The 15,597-nt window shown below is 39.0% G+C and overlaps 1 protein-coding gene across 8 annotated transcripts in view; it reads left to right on the plus strand.

Annotated features, from left to right (window-relative positions):
* Positions 1-15,597, plus strand: part of NNT (nicotinamide nucleotide transhydrogenase) — a 93,819-nt gene that overhangs the window by 46,501 nt on the left and 31,721 nt on the right. For 7 of the 8 annotated variants that reach the window (XM_022597912.2, XM_022597894.3, XM_022597903.3 and 4 more), the window contains 8 exons: positions 232-385; positions 3,757-3,918; positions 4,740-4,850; positions 5,708-5,853; positions 7,058-7,253; positions 10,080-10,313; positions 11,611-11,771; positions 12,941-13,120. In XM_022597912.2, the coding sequence (XP_022453620.2) occupies positions 232-385; positions 3,757-3,918; positions 4,740-4,850; positions 5,708-5,853; positions 7,058-7,253; positions 10,080-10,313; positions 11,611-11,771; positions 12,941-13,120 (1,344 nt within the window). The remainder of the gene's footprint in view (positions 1-231; positions 386-3,756; positions 3,919-4,739; positions 4,851-5,707; positions 5,854-7,057; positions 7,254-10,079; positions 10,314-11,610; positions 11,772-12,940; positions 13,121-15,597) is intronic. The other variant, XM_089908837.1, reaches the window with a different exon arrangement.

Here is a 15,597-nt window from a genome sequence, read left to right on the forward strand (position 1 = left end):
GTATTCTTCCTTATATGTTCTGTACACGTACTAATTGTACATCTATGTGTGTATGCATGACACAGACATTATATACATGTGTGGTATATATTTATATAAAGTGATATTATAAATTACGTGAATTTCTATGTTTATTTAAAATTACTTTTCAAAGAAGAGTTTTTCCCCAACACTGGATTGACTGAATGCTGGATTGACTTTAAAAAGTGCTATTTTTCTGATTTCTGTTAGGATGGCGAAGTGATCTTCCCTGCTCCCACACCGAAAAACATTCCTCAAGGTGCCCCAGTAAAACAGAGGACAGTGGCTGAGCTGGAGGCTGAAAAAGCAGCTACTGTCACGCCCTTCAGGAAGACGATGACATCAGCTTCTGTATATACAGCAGGTTAGGGTCCCATCTATGAAGATTTAGTCCAAATTCTTTGAATTTTGTGAGTTATGTATTGTCAAAATTAGTAAATGAAATGCTGTTGTCCTTTGTTGGATTCCATCAGGACTTGGGCCTGTTAGAAGCAGTTTTCACATACATGTCATCTGTCCCACCTCTGTGGACGTGGAGACTGCATTGTGTACCCTCAGAGATGCAGGCACTGGGATAAATGCTGGATTGAATGAGTGTGAAATAATACATAGGCTGTTAATACTTTTATAGAAAACATTTAAAATATCGTTAATATTTTTATATATATCAAATATAATGAGTATTGATGTATGACAGATTGTGTTGGTGTTAAGTGCATGTAAATGTGGTTATTGGTTTATTTTTTGTGGTTTATAAAACATCATTTGTGGTTATCTGCACCTCTGGGTAAGACTGGGGAACCAAATATTTGCGTTGAAGAATAAATAGTAAGTTATTCACCTAGTAAAAAAAAATTCAATTTAAAAATTTTTATCTCTTTCTTTACAATTTAACATAGATTCTTTGTTTTCTAATTCACCTTCATGAAGGCAGTAAAGAATTATCGTAAAATAATGATAAATATTCATTCTGGCTATGAACTGTTAGAGTCTGAAATATGGATATTTGATTTTAAATTGGTTTCTGTCTCATAGAATGAAGTAAAAATGTTTAGATTTGCTTAGAGCCAAAATAAAAACAAAACAAAAGCAAACTATAAAGAATAAGGACCAGTACAAAGCACACAGAATTCTTGTAGCCTCAGCATTCTCCAAATTCCCATGTGAGTCCAGCTGTTTTAAAGCCAAATATGTAACTCTCCTTGAATAAAGAGCAAGTCTCAGCAAAATGACTGAAAAAGCCTTTAGTTGTGAACATTGTGAATAGATGGAGCAGTGTCCCTATTTGCTCTTACTTGTTAAAAAAAAAGAAACCATATTACTGTATTGTGCATGGAGAGTATTGTCAGCAGGGTTGTAAATTTCCATCTCTCTTTACAATTCATAAGGAAATGTAGTGAGGCATGAATGATGATTTATTTTTCTAGGTTTCTTTTATGTTTATTGAGTCAAGGTTTATTGCATTTTAATAGATATGACATTGGCATATTCCAGTGAATAAAAGGATGGCCTTATATTTATTTTCTGTACCCTAAAACTTCCTCCTTTATAATAAAACCAAGCATTTTTCTTGTGTATTTGTTAGGAATCTAGTTGACTAGCATTCTTCAAAGAATGTGATTTGCTTTTTTTCCCTTTTCTTTTTTTCTCTGTTTTTCTTTTCTTTTTCCTCTGTTATACAAACTAAATGTAGCACATTTGACATTACTGAATGTATTATAGAAAAGACTTTAGTTTATTAAATAGTTAATAAGAAAACCTGGGGCTTCCCTAGTGGCGCGGTGGTTAAGAATCCGCCTGCCGCTGCTGGGGACACAGGTTCGATCCGTGTCCCGGAAGATCCCACATGCTGCGGAGCAGCTAAACCCATGCACTACAACTACTGAGCCAGCTCTCTAGAGCCTACAAGCCGCAACTACTGAGCCCATGTAGCACAACTACTGAAGCCCACGTGCCTAGAGCCTGTGCTCTGCAACAAGAGAAGCCACTGCAATGAGAAGCCCACGCACCGCAACAAAGAGTAGGCCCTGTTCACCGCAACTAGAGAAAGCCCTCACGCAGCAACGAAGACACAACGCAGCCAAAAATAAATAAATAAAATAAATAAGTTTATTAAAAAACGAAAGCAAAGAAAACCTTCAGATGTGGGATTTCTATCTTAGATGCCCAACACAATTGACTGCAGGTTATGGTAATTTAGTGCTTCTGAACTAATGTGGGCATTTAATGAGTGCTAGGCATTGTGCTAAAACACTTAACGTGCCTTAGCTCATTTATTCCTTATAAGTACTCAGTAAAGTAGGCATATTATTATTTTCTTTTTCCAGATGATGACAGAGAGGGTTAATAATTTTACAGATGAGGGTACTGGAGCACAGAGAGGTTAAGTAACTTGCCTGAGATCACACAGCTGACAAGCAGTAGAGCCAGGATTTGAACCAGGCAGTCTGGCTTAAGAAAACATGTCCTTAAATATAACCCTGCACAGCCCTTCTCTGATGTTTAACTGAAACACAAAACAATATTCTGTCTAACTCTCCCTCCAGATGGTTAACAGGCCATCCATTGGAACACTGGAAATCTTGTATGTGGGTAGGAAAATAAAAATTAAAACTACAGAGACTTCCCTGGTGGTCCAGTGGTTAAGACTGCGTGCTTCCACTCCGGGGGGCACTGGTTCAGTCCCTGGTTGGGGAACTAAGATCTCACATGCTGTGTGGGGAAGTGAAAAAAATTAAAAAAAAATTTAAAACTACAGTCTTATTGACTGATGTAAAGTAAAATGAATGTCAACTGCTAATGTTCCAGCTATGCCACTTATAAAGAAATAGTTTATATCAAGGGATAAAAGTACCTTATTCAAAAAAGTTAAATTCCAGCTTTCTGGTCACCCATTATCATTTGGTTTTCACTGACCACTAGGTAACCCTTTCCTCTGTTGCAGAACAGCCATCCACATGTTTGCTATTAGGAAAGGCGATAATTAAAGATGTATGTTGAGAGCTGACTGTTTGTATTCTGCACATTCTTAATTTAATTCGTATTTTTTTTTTTTTCCTTTTCTTTGTAAAATCCTGTTTGCTGACTTAGTGTTGAGGCTGGAGCTGACTGCCCTGGCCAGCAGTCCAGTCCAGATTCAGGAGCAATTGCAAAACTTCTGTCCCGGGTGGGTGGAAGCCATATGTTTTGGGGAGGTGCTGGAGTGAATGAAATCCTTCCTACTCTCTTAAAATCCTTCTTCCTCAGCCAGATCTGAGAGTGACATGAACTTGGCCTCACAGAAGTCTGTCTTATAAAGGTTGTGTGTTGCCCAAGTAGAAAATGCTTTGGTAGATCCTTTATAGGCCTATAATTCTGGAATAAAAACACTTGTATAAACACATGTGGCACTGTCAGTGAAAGTTAAAATGGGGAAGAGGACAAGTTATACAGAGGGAAATGTGCAAATTGTTATTAAGGCGACTCATAAATTTTACTAGATGTTTAAAATTTATTTTATTTTGGGGAGTGGTGGTCAGGAAGTTGAATTTTGTTCGCAATACCTTTAACTCCCTTTCACCACCCCTCTTCCCAGTCATGGAACATCTCAAAAAATCTCATTATTGGCAAGGGTGTGGAATTTTAAAGCATTGACTATCCCACATGTTTGTTTGTGTGTGGGTGTGTGTGTGCTTTTAATCCTCCCGAGATTGAACTTGTGGATGTGAACTCACACTCTTTCCTCTCTTTCTCTAGGTCTCACTGGGATACTGGGTTTGGGCATTGCGGCTCCCAATTTAGCCTTTTCCCAGATGGTGACCACTTTTGGCTTGGCTGGCATTGTGGGCTACCACACTGTCTGGGGAGTGACCCCCGCTCTCCACTCACCACTGATGTCTGTGACTAATGCAATCTCAGGTTTGTTCGCCTCTTATTTTCCCTCAATTTAAGTTTTCAAGGGCTTATTCAACTCTAGGAGTGCTTTCCATGAGGTTTATAAAGTCTGTGTTTTCCAAATTGTAGGGCTTGGCATCTTGGTGGTTGTGGTGACTCGGGCTCCCAGAGGGTGCAGAGGTGGGGTTGGAAGTGAGAGGCCGATGGAGTGTGTCATACCTTTGGGCTGCTCCTGTTGCAAGCAGTGCAGAGCTACTGTTCCTTCTTTCAGTTATGATTTCCTTTAAAGAAGGGATTCCTCTGATAAAATTTGGGAACAGTGTTTCACAGCAGCAGCATGGTCCATGCAGGGTCCACACAGCTACGTGGACAGATGTGGCTTGGAAACCATGCTGTGGCTTGGAAACCATGGCCCCAGTGGGCATCTCTTGCACAGGCATGGCTTTCAGGATCTCCACCGGGAACAGGTCCAATTCCAAGAAGTACTATGCTCAGGAAAGCCCAGAGCTATGGGCTTTCACCATCATATATTTATTGTTCATGCGTAGTATTTTCCAGTTGTGTAACCACCAGAGGTCCCTTTGCACCATGAACAATGTTGTCTAGTAACATTATTGATTTATATCTTTATCAGGGGAACAGAGCTAGAAAGTAAAGGTTAAAATTCTTATGCAAAAGGAGAAAATGTTTTGGTAACTCTTTGCCCACAAAAGTACTTTAGTGAGAATGTGTGTGAGAACTTTCTCCTTTATGATGCATGTGCTTGTGAGGTCTTTCAGCGATGACATTTGATTTGGCAGCACGACTATTAGCTACTGTTTAATATATCCATGCTTTCTTCCCAGGGTTGACCGCAGTTGGTGGGTTGGTGCTGATGGGAGGACATTTGTATCCTTCCACAACTTCTCAGGGCCTTGCTGCTCTTGCTACATTCATATCCTCAGTCAACATTGCAGGTATGAGGACAGTGAAAGAACCCAGAGTGCGATTTTTAGTGGAGACACGAGAAGCAAATATAAATCAATATAAAACAAACATCCTGATTTTTAAGAATTTAATCATGCCTTTAAAAAAATGTTTCACTCAGATGATAAATGCTCTGTGTGAAGGAAAATTAGTTATTTTGCCCATTGGTAAGTTTTAGAAACTATTTGATAAGAGAACACCCCTCCCCCTGAATGCCCCAAAGGTTAACTACAATGCCTACAGGTTAACTGGAAAGTTATTTAATGCATAGTTTTGAATTAAGCTGACTTAGAGCTATCACCATAACATCTTTAAATGGGTATAATTTTAGATAAAACTTTAGCCTTTTGCCTTATCCTGCCCTATGTTCCTGAAAACTGAAAGCCTAGCACATCACTTGTATATGAAACTGATTCGATGATATTTTGTAGCTATAAGTTCTTTAACATGTCCAAACAAACCTGGTGCCAGCTGATATGGTATTTTTTCTTTTATCACTTATTATAGGGTTTAACAAACAGAATAACCTATTAGAAGAAAAACCCTGGCCTTTGATCTTCTGCATTCCCGAGCTGTTTGAATGGCTGTTTATTGTTAGTCACGCAGAAATAGTTGGTTTTATACTCTGAGAGCAAATTTTCTTCCTAAATGTATTAAGGGTTCCTCCCTTCAATGTAACTGGCTTGAATAATAGAATAACTTCTAATTTCGAGGTTCTAAAATGTTACTTAAAATGATATTTATTCCTAGATGATAAAGATGTGCTTAAAATAGAAAACTTGTAGCCCTTTAAAAATTATGTTGCTCAATGAGATACCTCTTTCTGTTTTATATTTACTTTGATAAGGTGGCTTTCTGGTGACTCAGAGAATGCTGGACATGTTCAAACGTCCCACCGACCCCCCAGAACACAATTACCTGTATCTGCTCCCTGCCGGTACCTTTGTTGGAGGATACTTAGCTGCCCTCTCCAGTGGTTATAACATTGAACAAGTAAGAGTCTCTTTTGAAAGCTTTCACTTTTGTACTGTGTCTTCATCCCAAGTAGACCTAACATTATCATTACCAAAATTCAAATTCTATCAAGCAAATACGACAGTAACTTTTGAAACATCTTGGTCAAATAGAGCATTCTCATCCTCTAAGAATCAGGACCTTGGATTCTAGAGACAGATTTGCCTGCCAAGTCTGCAAGGATGGGTTTACCTGTTTGTCCCTAAGTTTTTCCACATGTAAAAAGAGGCAAGAAGTTTATTAGTACCCTTTTTATGTATCTGGCTGGATTGTTGTAGGGATACAATGAAATAATCAGTAAAAAATTTTTATTATTAGATATCCTTAGTCCTTTTCCTACTTACTTTCTTCCCCTGTGGATCCAGGAGATGTTATGCCAGTGCATTTAAAAAAGCTAATTTAAAAATGCATGCTGTGTAGAGAAACAGAAATAATCAAGTTGAACTTTGAAAGTTCCATGTCTAGATATAATTTATAATAGAGACTCAACTTTGTTCCAAACTCAGTCATACCTTTCTTTTCAATGACTATTTCAGCCTCTCTGACAGCTGAAAAGTCACGTCTCCTTTGGTTTCTGCTGTTTCTAACATGAACTATTTGTTGAATGAACAGAATCTTTTTTGAGAAGAGTTAGATCAGTGAGTCAGGGAGACTTATGTCTGCATCCCAGATTTGCTATTTACTGATCGTTTGCCCTTAGAAAAATTATGTAGCCTCTTTAAGCACTGGTTTTCTCTTTTATAAAATGAGGATGATGATTCTTTCCTCCTGTGACTCTCATGAGACTGAGTTACAGCATAAGTAAAGTATACAGCATGGTCTCTGGCACTTACAACCTCAGGGGATGGCTCACTTATAGCATTAGGTCAGGTCTAGATCCCATAATAACTCCATTTAAATTTAGGTACTTTTATATGCATTTGTATGCTATCAAGTCCAGAAGAAGCCAATGTACATAAATGGTATAATTGCAAGTACAATTTAAAGTATTTAATATGGTAATATCCTTAATGGATAGGAAAATATATTGAAATATTTAAAAAAAGAGCTCTATTGGTCCTTCTATTGTCTGAATTTAAAATTGTCCTTAGAGAATCATGTTTCCTCAAGAGGAGTTCTCCTTAAGCTAGTAGACTGAAGGTTTTGATAATCTCTCTCTTTCTCTTCCCTTTCCTTTGAAAAGATTGTGTACCTGGGCTCTGGCCTGTGCTGTGTTGGTGCCCTGGCCGGGCTTTCCACCCAGGGAACTGCGCGTCTTGGCAATGCATTGGGCATGATTGGGGTGGCTGGAGGCCTGGCAGCCACCCTTGGAGGCCTAAAACCGTGCCCAGAACTGTTAGCTCAGATGTCTGGAGCAATGGCTTTGGGCGGTACCATTGGTAAGCACTTGTGGGTTTCTGCCTTTATGTAAGTCCATGCCCTTTGAACACCTGATGGCAGTTAGGCTCAGAGATTTAAGAATACTTTTTTAGGAGTAAGAACTTTTTAATTGCACTTCAGTTTCTGAATATACATATTTCTGTTTGAGGCCCATATTGATGAAGGAATTAAATTGCCTTAATGGAAGTTGCTTCAGTAAATATTCTTTTGGCAAAAAGTCATCACAGTTGGTGTAATTCTCATTCAGAAGTAAACATTTTGAAACACTGAGTAATATCAACTGTGTCGAAAGAGTGGGCTGAGAAATGCCTTGTGCTCAGTTCTTGTTTTCCTTTATTGACTCTGTCCAGTTAGCTGATAATTGAACAGGGAATTGGAATACTTATATGTGTGCTATCTATAGGCTCATCTTTTATTCTGCTGGGTATAAATAACAGCAGAAGATTCTGCTTCAGAGACCTGTTAAAAACGTGAAAAACACGTGCCAGCAGAAAAAACACTCTTTTAGTCTTATTCAGTGGTGTGCTGGGGTTGGTTGTTAAATTTTCAAGAATCTTTCGAGCTGGTTATTAAACACAGCTATTATCAAAAATTAAATTATATAAACTTAAAATTAAATAAATTAGAAACAAAGGTAATAATCCTAAACACTCATGACTTTCTAATGAATTCGCTAGCTTTTATTATCTCTGCTTTTGAGATTATCCATGTGTCTTGTGTCTGTGTGGTAGAAATACTATGTAATGATGGGGCTTCTGTACATCTCTTCCTGAACCCATATTTAATGACATCATGTTGGTAGCTTGAGAGCAGCCATGGCAGTTGTATTTACACCATGGAAATCAACAAATTCTATGAATCTGTGTTTCATTTATTGTTTTGTTCATTGCCCATACCTAGTAAGGCGATGGAGAAAATATTAATAATGCAAGCTTAAACTTAAAAGTGTGTTTTGTCATTACACGGTGAGTTGCACAAAAAAATTGAGCAAATATTCTTCCAGTACTTGGAAACTGTTACCAGATTCAGCAAAATTGCCACTCACATGGTTGACAGTGAGTGAAGTTCTTACGTACATCTCGTTGTTTCACTCTCGTCTTACTTGTTAGAGTAAACAAAAATCTCAACCAACATTCATGTGGGAACCACACTCATTCGTCAGTTGCAAACACTAGGTTGGCTACATCTACCAGAATTTGGTAACATTCTGTGAGTCAATTGGTTATATGAAACTTACAGTAAAGAGTATTGTATATATTTTTATTGTTTAAAAATTGTGTGCTGCATACATTTTTATGAGTAAAAACTCATGTATGTATTTACACACGCACGTTTTTATTCTGAGGGGCTGGTGGTTAAATACTTACCAAGCACAGCATTAGCTTTACATCTCCTTTTATACTTACCTGGGAAAGCTGTGCATCCTTTCTTGACAGTCCCTGGAAAAGCACTTGAAGGAAAATGCTTGTGCTGTAGGTTCATGGCAGGACAACCTTTAGGCATGACCTTTGCAAATGTTGTGAGCCCCAGTCCTTCTATTCCCCCTACCTGTAGCCAGGCAACTCCTTCAGAGTCTCCTGATTTGGTTGTTTACTACTCAGATATTTGCATTTCATTACCTTTGGACTTGGCTCCCATCCACTCACCTGAAAACCTAGACCTTCTTCATATTCCAGCTGTTCCTTGTGTGCTCAGGGGCAAATGTTGGCTGATAGGGAAGAGAGCCTGGGTTATTCATGCAGTGGGGGGAATTTAAGCGGTTTAGTTGGAGCTTTAAGTAATCTGAAGAAGCGTTAGTCTGGGAGAGTGTTCAAAGGTTGTAAGGAACGTTGATGCTGTGTGTTTGGGTTCTTTGGAGTTGGGCATTGGTGAGGTGTGTTGAAAGAGCCTGCTATTTGAAAGGGTATTTAAGCCAGTGTTCTTGCCGGAATAGTCCCTGTAAGAGAATATTTTGCCAGGAAGCAGATAAATACTTATTAATGACAATGATGAATAACCTTAAGAGGCCTTTTTTAAAATTGAGGTATAATTGACGTATAATATTATACTAGTTTTAGATGTACATAATAATTTGATATTTATGTATATAGATTGCAAAGTGATCACCACAATAAGTCTAGTTAACATTCGTCACCGTACATAGTTAAAATTTTTTTTCTTGTGATGAGAACTTTTTTTTTTTTTTTTGCGGTACGCGGGCCTCTCACTGCTGTGGCCTCTCCCGTTGCGGAGCACAGGCTCCGGACGCGCAGGCTCAGCGGCCATGGCTCACGGGCCCAGCCGCTCCGCGGCATGTGGGATCTTCCCGGACCGGGGCACGAACCCGCGTCCCCTGCATCGGCAGGCGGACTCTCAACCACTGCGCCACCAGGGAAGCCCGTGATGAGAACTTTTAAGATCTACTCTCTTAGCAACTTTCAAATATGCAGTACAGCTTTATTAACTATAGTCACCGTGCTGTACATTCCATCTCCAGGACTATTTATTTTATAACTGGAAGTTTGTACCTTCTGACCCCCTTCACCCATTTTGCCCACCCCCCCCATCCCACCTCCCGCCTCTGGCAACCACCAATCTGTTCTCTGTATCTGTGAGCTTGGTTTTTTGTTTGTTTGTTATTTTCAGATTCCACATAAAAGTGAGATCCTATGGTATTTGTCTTTCTCTGTCTGACTTACTTCACTTAGCATAATGCCCTCAAGGTCCATCCATGTCAAGATTTCCTTTTTTTTATGGCTGAGTAATATTCAAGTGTGGTCTTTATCGGGTTGTTTCTCAGAGGTCTGTCAAGTTTTAATTTCTCTTTGACTTTCACTTTCCAACAGGACTGACAATTGCGAAACGCATCCAGATTTCTGATTTACCTCAGTTAGTTGCTGCTTTCCACAGTTTAGTGGGCTTGGCAGCTGTGCTTACGTGCATAGCTGAGTACATTGTAGAATATCCACATTTCGCTACGGATGCAGCAGCTAATCTTACCAAGACCGTGGCCTACCTCGGTACTTACATCGGTGGTGTCACGTTTAGTGGGTCTCTTGTTGCCTATGGAAAATTGCAGGGTAAGTGATTCAGTATAACATAGAGGTAAATATCTATTATTTAGGGTGTTTAGGGGTCCATTTCAATTTCAGAAAATAGCTTAGTGGTAGAACCTGTTAGGTGAAGAGTATTTGTATGACACTATGAAAGTTTTTTTTTTCTCCATAAACATGGCTTCCCTTTATTGATCCTTACAAATCTCACAAAGCTTTGAAGCCATGTCGTCTGCAGACAGCTAGTGAAGGAAACTAATGCACAGAAATTCACATAGAGGGACTAGTTGACATTTGATAATATGTATGAACAAAATAACGTCTTTATAATCCTTGGTTAGAGGTGCTGGTGTAGCGTTCACAGAAATGATTCATACATTTTCCAGAATAGAGAGAGGCGTATTGAATAAATTTGTGTGATTAGTATACAGTGCTTACTTTTAAAACAAATACACGTTTTAGGGGGCTAGCCTGGCAGCTTTTGCTACCGCTAAAGCCAATCATGAAAATAGAAGTGGAGGGGAAAACCTCACATAGCTGCTTTCAGTGTTTTCATGAAAAAGCAAGTCTCTAGAGAAACTAGTTTGTGATTTAAAAACCTGGTCTTGTCTCTCAGTAATCAAGTCATTAGAATTAAGTGGGGAACTTCCATGAAACTTAAAAATCACAAAAGAACTTAAAGCCTACGATATTGTCTCACGCTTTGTCTTTATTATTTTATTTTTTTATGGAGCTTATATTCTTGGGGAGGAGACAATCAAAAAGGAAGGTAAACCAAAAAATAAATAAAACAGCAGTGGCAATTTTTACAAAAGAAACAAAAAGGGGCTAAGAAAAGGAGAAGATGTACCATAAGTAAGATGTTAGTACATGCTTTGTCTTTAGAACCAACTAGCAAACAAGGACCCTTCTCCCTTGGGCTCAGTTGATAGAATCAGAAAGGCTAATGTTCTAGGACTCTGTTTTGACATTTTCAATAAATAAAACCACACTTAACTTCTGTATTGGTCATACGGGGGGAAAAAAAATCACTTTTCATGATTCCATGACAAAGAGTAAGGAAATTGTTGTGTGATCAAAGTAAAGGACAATTAAGTCAAGCCCTACTTTTCCTACTTCCATTAATATTTATGTGTAAGAACTCTAATTTACTTTTATGTTTCAGTAGCTGGTGATATAAAGTGATATTTTAAGTAGCATGTTTTTATCCTAATGTTAAATTTTGGTGGTTTAGGATCAAATGACACACACTTAAGAGTGTGTGCATGTGAGGGAGTTTCTTGTGACACGTTCTAGGTTCTGATTCCCACATGCTTGGCCCTAGGTATCCTGAAATCCGCCCCTCTCCTGCTCCCTGGAAGGCACCTACTCAATGCTGGCCTGCTGGCTGCTAGTGTGGGTGGAATCATCCCGTTCATGATGGACCCCAGCTTCACCACTGGCATTACCTGTCTGGGCTCTGTGTCAGCTCTGTCTGCTGTCATGGTAAGAGGTCAGAGATGGAAAGCACATTCTTAGCGAGGAACTAAGTATTTTGTTAGGTTACAGTCTAATCTTATTTCTATCTCTTCAAGACCCCTGATGGAATAAAAATGTTTTAAAATGCTGTTATGTATTCATCTTTGGATAGTCTGGAAAATATAGAAAAATGTAAGGAGAAAGTTACTCTTTCTCTTCACTTACTAATTCCTGTCAAAGTTGTCACGTGTGACATCGTTTTTGCTCTGGGGTCTTTTCACTGGATCAATGTGTTGGTGAATGGGAATTTAAAAAGCCAGGGGTTTCATTTCTGTTCATTAGGTGCCTGCTGTGTGACAAGCCCTATAAAATAAGTGTCAGAGAGTCCCTGCCCGTTAGTTGCTCTCACATTTGTTGGAAGCTCTGATACCAAACCAAATAATCATATGAAATGAAATGCTTTTAATAAACCCTGTGTGTTCAGTGAGGGAGTTCAGTGAAACCTTTCAGGATAGGTTGGCCCCCCTCTTCCTCTGTAGTTACTGCTTTAGTATATGGATACATACGGTATTCTTTAGGTGTCTGTATGTCACAGTTTAGCATTCTATTTATAGCAGTGTATAGAGCAGTGTATAGAGCTGTGCCATTCACTGATTACTTCATGTTTGTCTAGTATACTCTTAGTATATACTTTATAGACAAGGTTTATGTTTAAAAATTTTTAAGTCATCTACAGTGCTTAGCACAAAGTTAGACATACAGTAATTGCTTAGTCACCCTAAACCCTATCCTCAGATTTTCAAGCTAGTAAGACTGGGCTTATATTTTAGTTTTAGCTGCTTCACTTGGCACCAACAGGACCCTCCTCACCAGCTAAAGTCATAAACACGGTGACATTTACTCAGCGCTGTTACTTTTTTCCGAGTGTAGACCCCTCTCCAATTTTTGCCTGCTCTTCATCACTCCCTTTTAGGGATTTAGGGATTCTTTTGCACAGGGGTTGTGGTTCAGCGTTTGCACTTGTTATATCTGTAGGAGAGTTGGTCCGATAGGGGTCACTCGGTCATTACCAGGTGTGGAACTTACATGTACATGTATTAATTGGAAAACCGGAATGATTAGGAGCCATGATGCTCAGTGTCAGAGGTTTCTTTTCATTGCATGAATTTTGAGTTCCGCTCTGGTTTTTGTGCTAGGGTGTGACTTTGACGGCTGCCATTGGGGGTGCTGACATGCCTGTGGTCATCACTGTGCTGAACAGCTATTCAGGCTGGGCCCTGTGTGCAGAGGGCTTCCTGCTCAACAACAGTCTGCTGACCATCGTGGGTGCGCTCATCGGCTCCTCCGGTGCGATACTGTCCTACATCATGTGTGTGGTAAGGAAACAGCCAATGGAGGAAAAGGAAATGCTGTTCTGAAAATGAGGACCTGTTTGTCATTTCTTTTATTTGCAGTAAAAATGACTGTGTTGGTTCTTTCTCTCTCCAGCAGAAATATCAGAGATGTTTCGTTTGAATACATTTGCCATACTGCTTTTAAAGTACACAAGTGTAGATAATTTGGAAAATTAAATATAAGATAAAAATCTTCTAACTCCCTCCATCTGGTGATAAACACTTAAGATTTTATTTCCTTCTATTCTTTTTCTTTGTGTATTACATATCTGTGTGTTTACTTATCTGATCATATTGTACACTGTCTTACGTTGAATTTTTTTTTTTTTTTTTTTTCCCGGTACGCGGGCCTCTCACTGTTGTGGCCTCTCCCGTTGCGGAGCACAGGCTTCGGACGCGCAGGCTCAGCGGCCATGGCTCACGGGCCCAGCCGCTCTGCGGCATGTGGGATCTTCCCGGACCAGGGCGCGAACCCGCGTCCTCTGCATCGGCAGGCGGACTCTCAACCACTGTGCCGCCAGGGAAGCCCACGTTGAATTTTTTTAATCTTCCAAATTATAGTCTTACCACTTTCTTATCATTAAAAATGCTTTTAAAATATGATTTTAAGGGTCTTCATACTAATCTAGAATATGGATATTCAAGATTTAATTTTCCCTAATGCTGTACTTTAAGGTTGTTTGATTTATCTTTCTCTTTGTACCTAAATACATTTTGGCGCTTCTGATTTTTGTCTTAGGATGATTCCTAGAAGTGAAAGGGTGTGCTCATTTTTTGGGCTCTGCCTACTTACTGCTGTGTGGTTTCCAGAAAGCTTGCTCCAATTTACACTCCCACTCGTCATCTGTGAGAGTGCCTATCTTGAAGTTTTGTGGTCAGCATGATTTAGAAAAAAAAATTAACAAGACACATACTTCTTAGCTTCCTTTTTGTTTCTAATTCTCTTCTTAATGGCAAGAAGATATCCTGCAAATAATTAAAGGTTTGACTAAAAAACTTTTTCAAATTATAGATATTATTCTCTAAATAATAGCTTTGAATGGCTGTGAAAGGACAAGCACGAAACTGGGTGAAGTTAGAATGCGACTTTATGCTGATTAATAACTCAGGCAGAAAAATAACTTCACCTTCATTCTTTTATTACAATTAAAAAATACCTTATTTTACAACTCAGAATTCCTCTTACGTCTTTAATTGAAAAATCTCATTGTAAATTGAATGCTGAAGTTATCTTTTCATAATAAAAAATTAGTTTGCTTTGGCTATATTGTAAAAAACAAAAATTTGAAAGCCTAAGTTCAAAACAAGCTGAGAGGTTTTAAATTAAATCCCCCAAGTTCAAGGAGTTTGGACAGGTGTTTCCTACTGGAAAAGTGTCAGGATTTGGAGTTTTTATTTATTTAAAAATACATTTATTTATTTTTAAATTTATTTTTATTTTTGGTTGCTTTGGGTCTTCATTGCTGCGCGTGGGCTTCTCGTTGTGGTGCGCGGGCTTCTCATTGCGGTGGCTTCTCGTTGCAGAGCACGGGCTCTAGGTGCACGGGCTTCAGTAGTTGTGGCTCGCGGGCTCTAGAGCGCAGGCTCAGCAGCTGTGGCGCAGGGGCTTAGTTGCTCCGCGGCATGTGGGATCTTCCTGGACCAGGGCTCGAACCCATGTCCCCTGCACTGGCAGGTGGACTCTCAACCACAGCGCCACCAGGTAAGCCCGAGGATGTGGAGTTTTTAAAAACAAATGTTTATGAAGGAGAAAAATTTATTCAGTTGTATTAGAAATAGTTTTCTCTAAAAATGAACTTTTAACCCTTAGTTTGACTTTGCTTCATTTGGTGAATTTCAGTGACCAGCAGGGGGCAGCAGATTGTCATTAATACTTAAACTTAACGGTTTGTCAAAAACTGATTTTAAAATTAAATGGGAGTATTTGTATTTTTACAAGGCCAGTGGCATACTTATGGGGAGAGGAAGTCGGGGCTTGTATATAGTTCTTGGAGTGTCAGCATGGGTACCTTCTTCTCTTTATCCTTTTTCTCTTAAATGGTTTTCTTTAGGTTCTTAAATTTATCAACAGTATTTCCCAAATTTCTGTCTGTGTCCTTTATTTCCTCTCCTTTCCCTTCTTTATTTAGTTTCTTTTATTGTTGGTTATAGTAACTATAGTAACCGTTGCAGTAGCATTAACTAGAATAAGGTATAAAAGGCACTTGTTGAAAGTACTCTTTTCTACATGTGCTTCTGTAATTATACCATCTTTCTCTTAATTTTTATCCATTCTTTCATATTTCTTGATCTGTTTTTTCTAGTTCTTCTGTTTCTTTTCGTTCTGTTTCCACTGCCTCAGGCATGCCATTCCACTGTCAGCATACCTCAGATATTTTTTATTCCTGTATTGTATGTAAGGCTAACAAGGTTTCATAGCTGTCTGTGACCATAAGTATCACACTGGGTCAGATATGTTT

The sequence above is a fragment of the Delphinapterus leucas genome, chromosome 3 (assembly GCF_059928025.1).
Source record: "Delphinapterus leucas isolate spDelLeu-1000000601 "Yukka" chromosome 3, BTC_Dleu_Yukka2, whole genome shotgun sequence".
Lineage (NCBI taxonomy): Eukaryota > Metazoa > Chordata > Mammalia > Artiodactyla > Monodontidae > Delphinapterus > Delphinapterus leucas.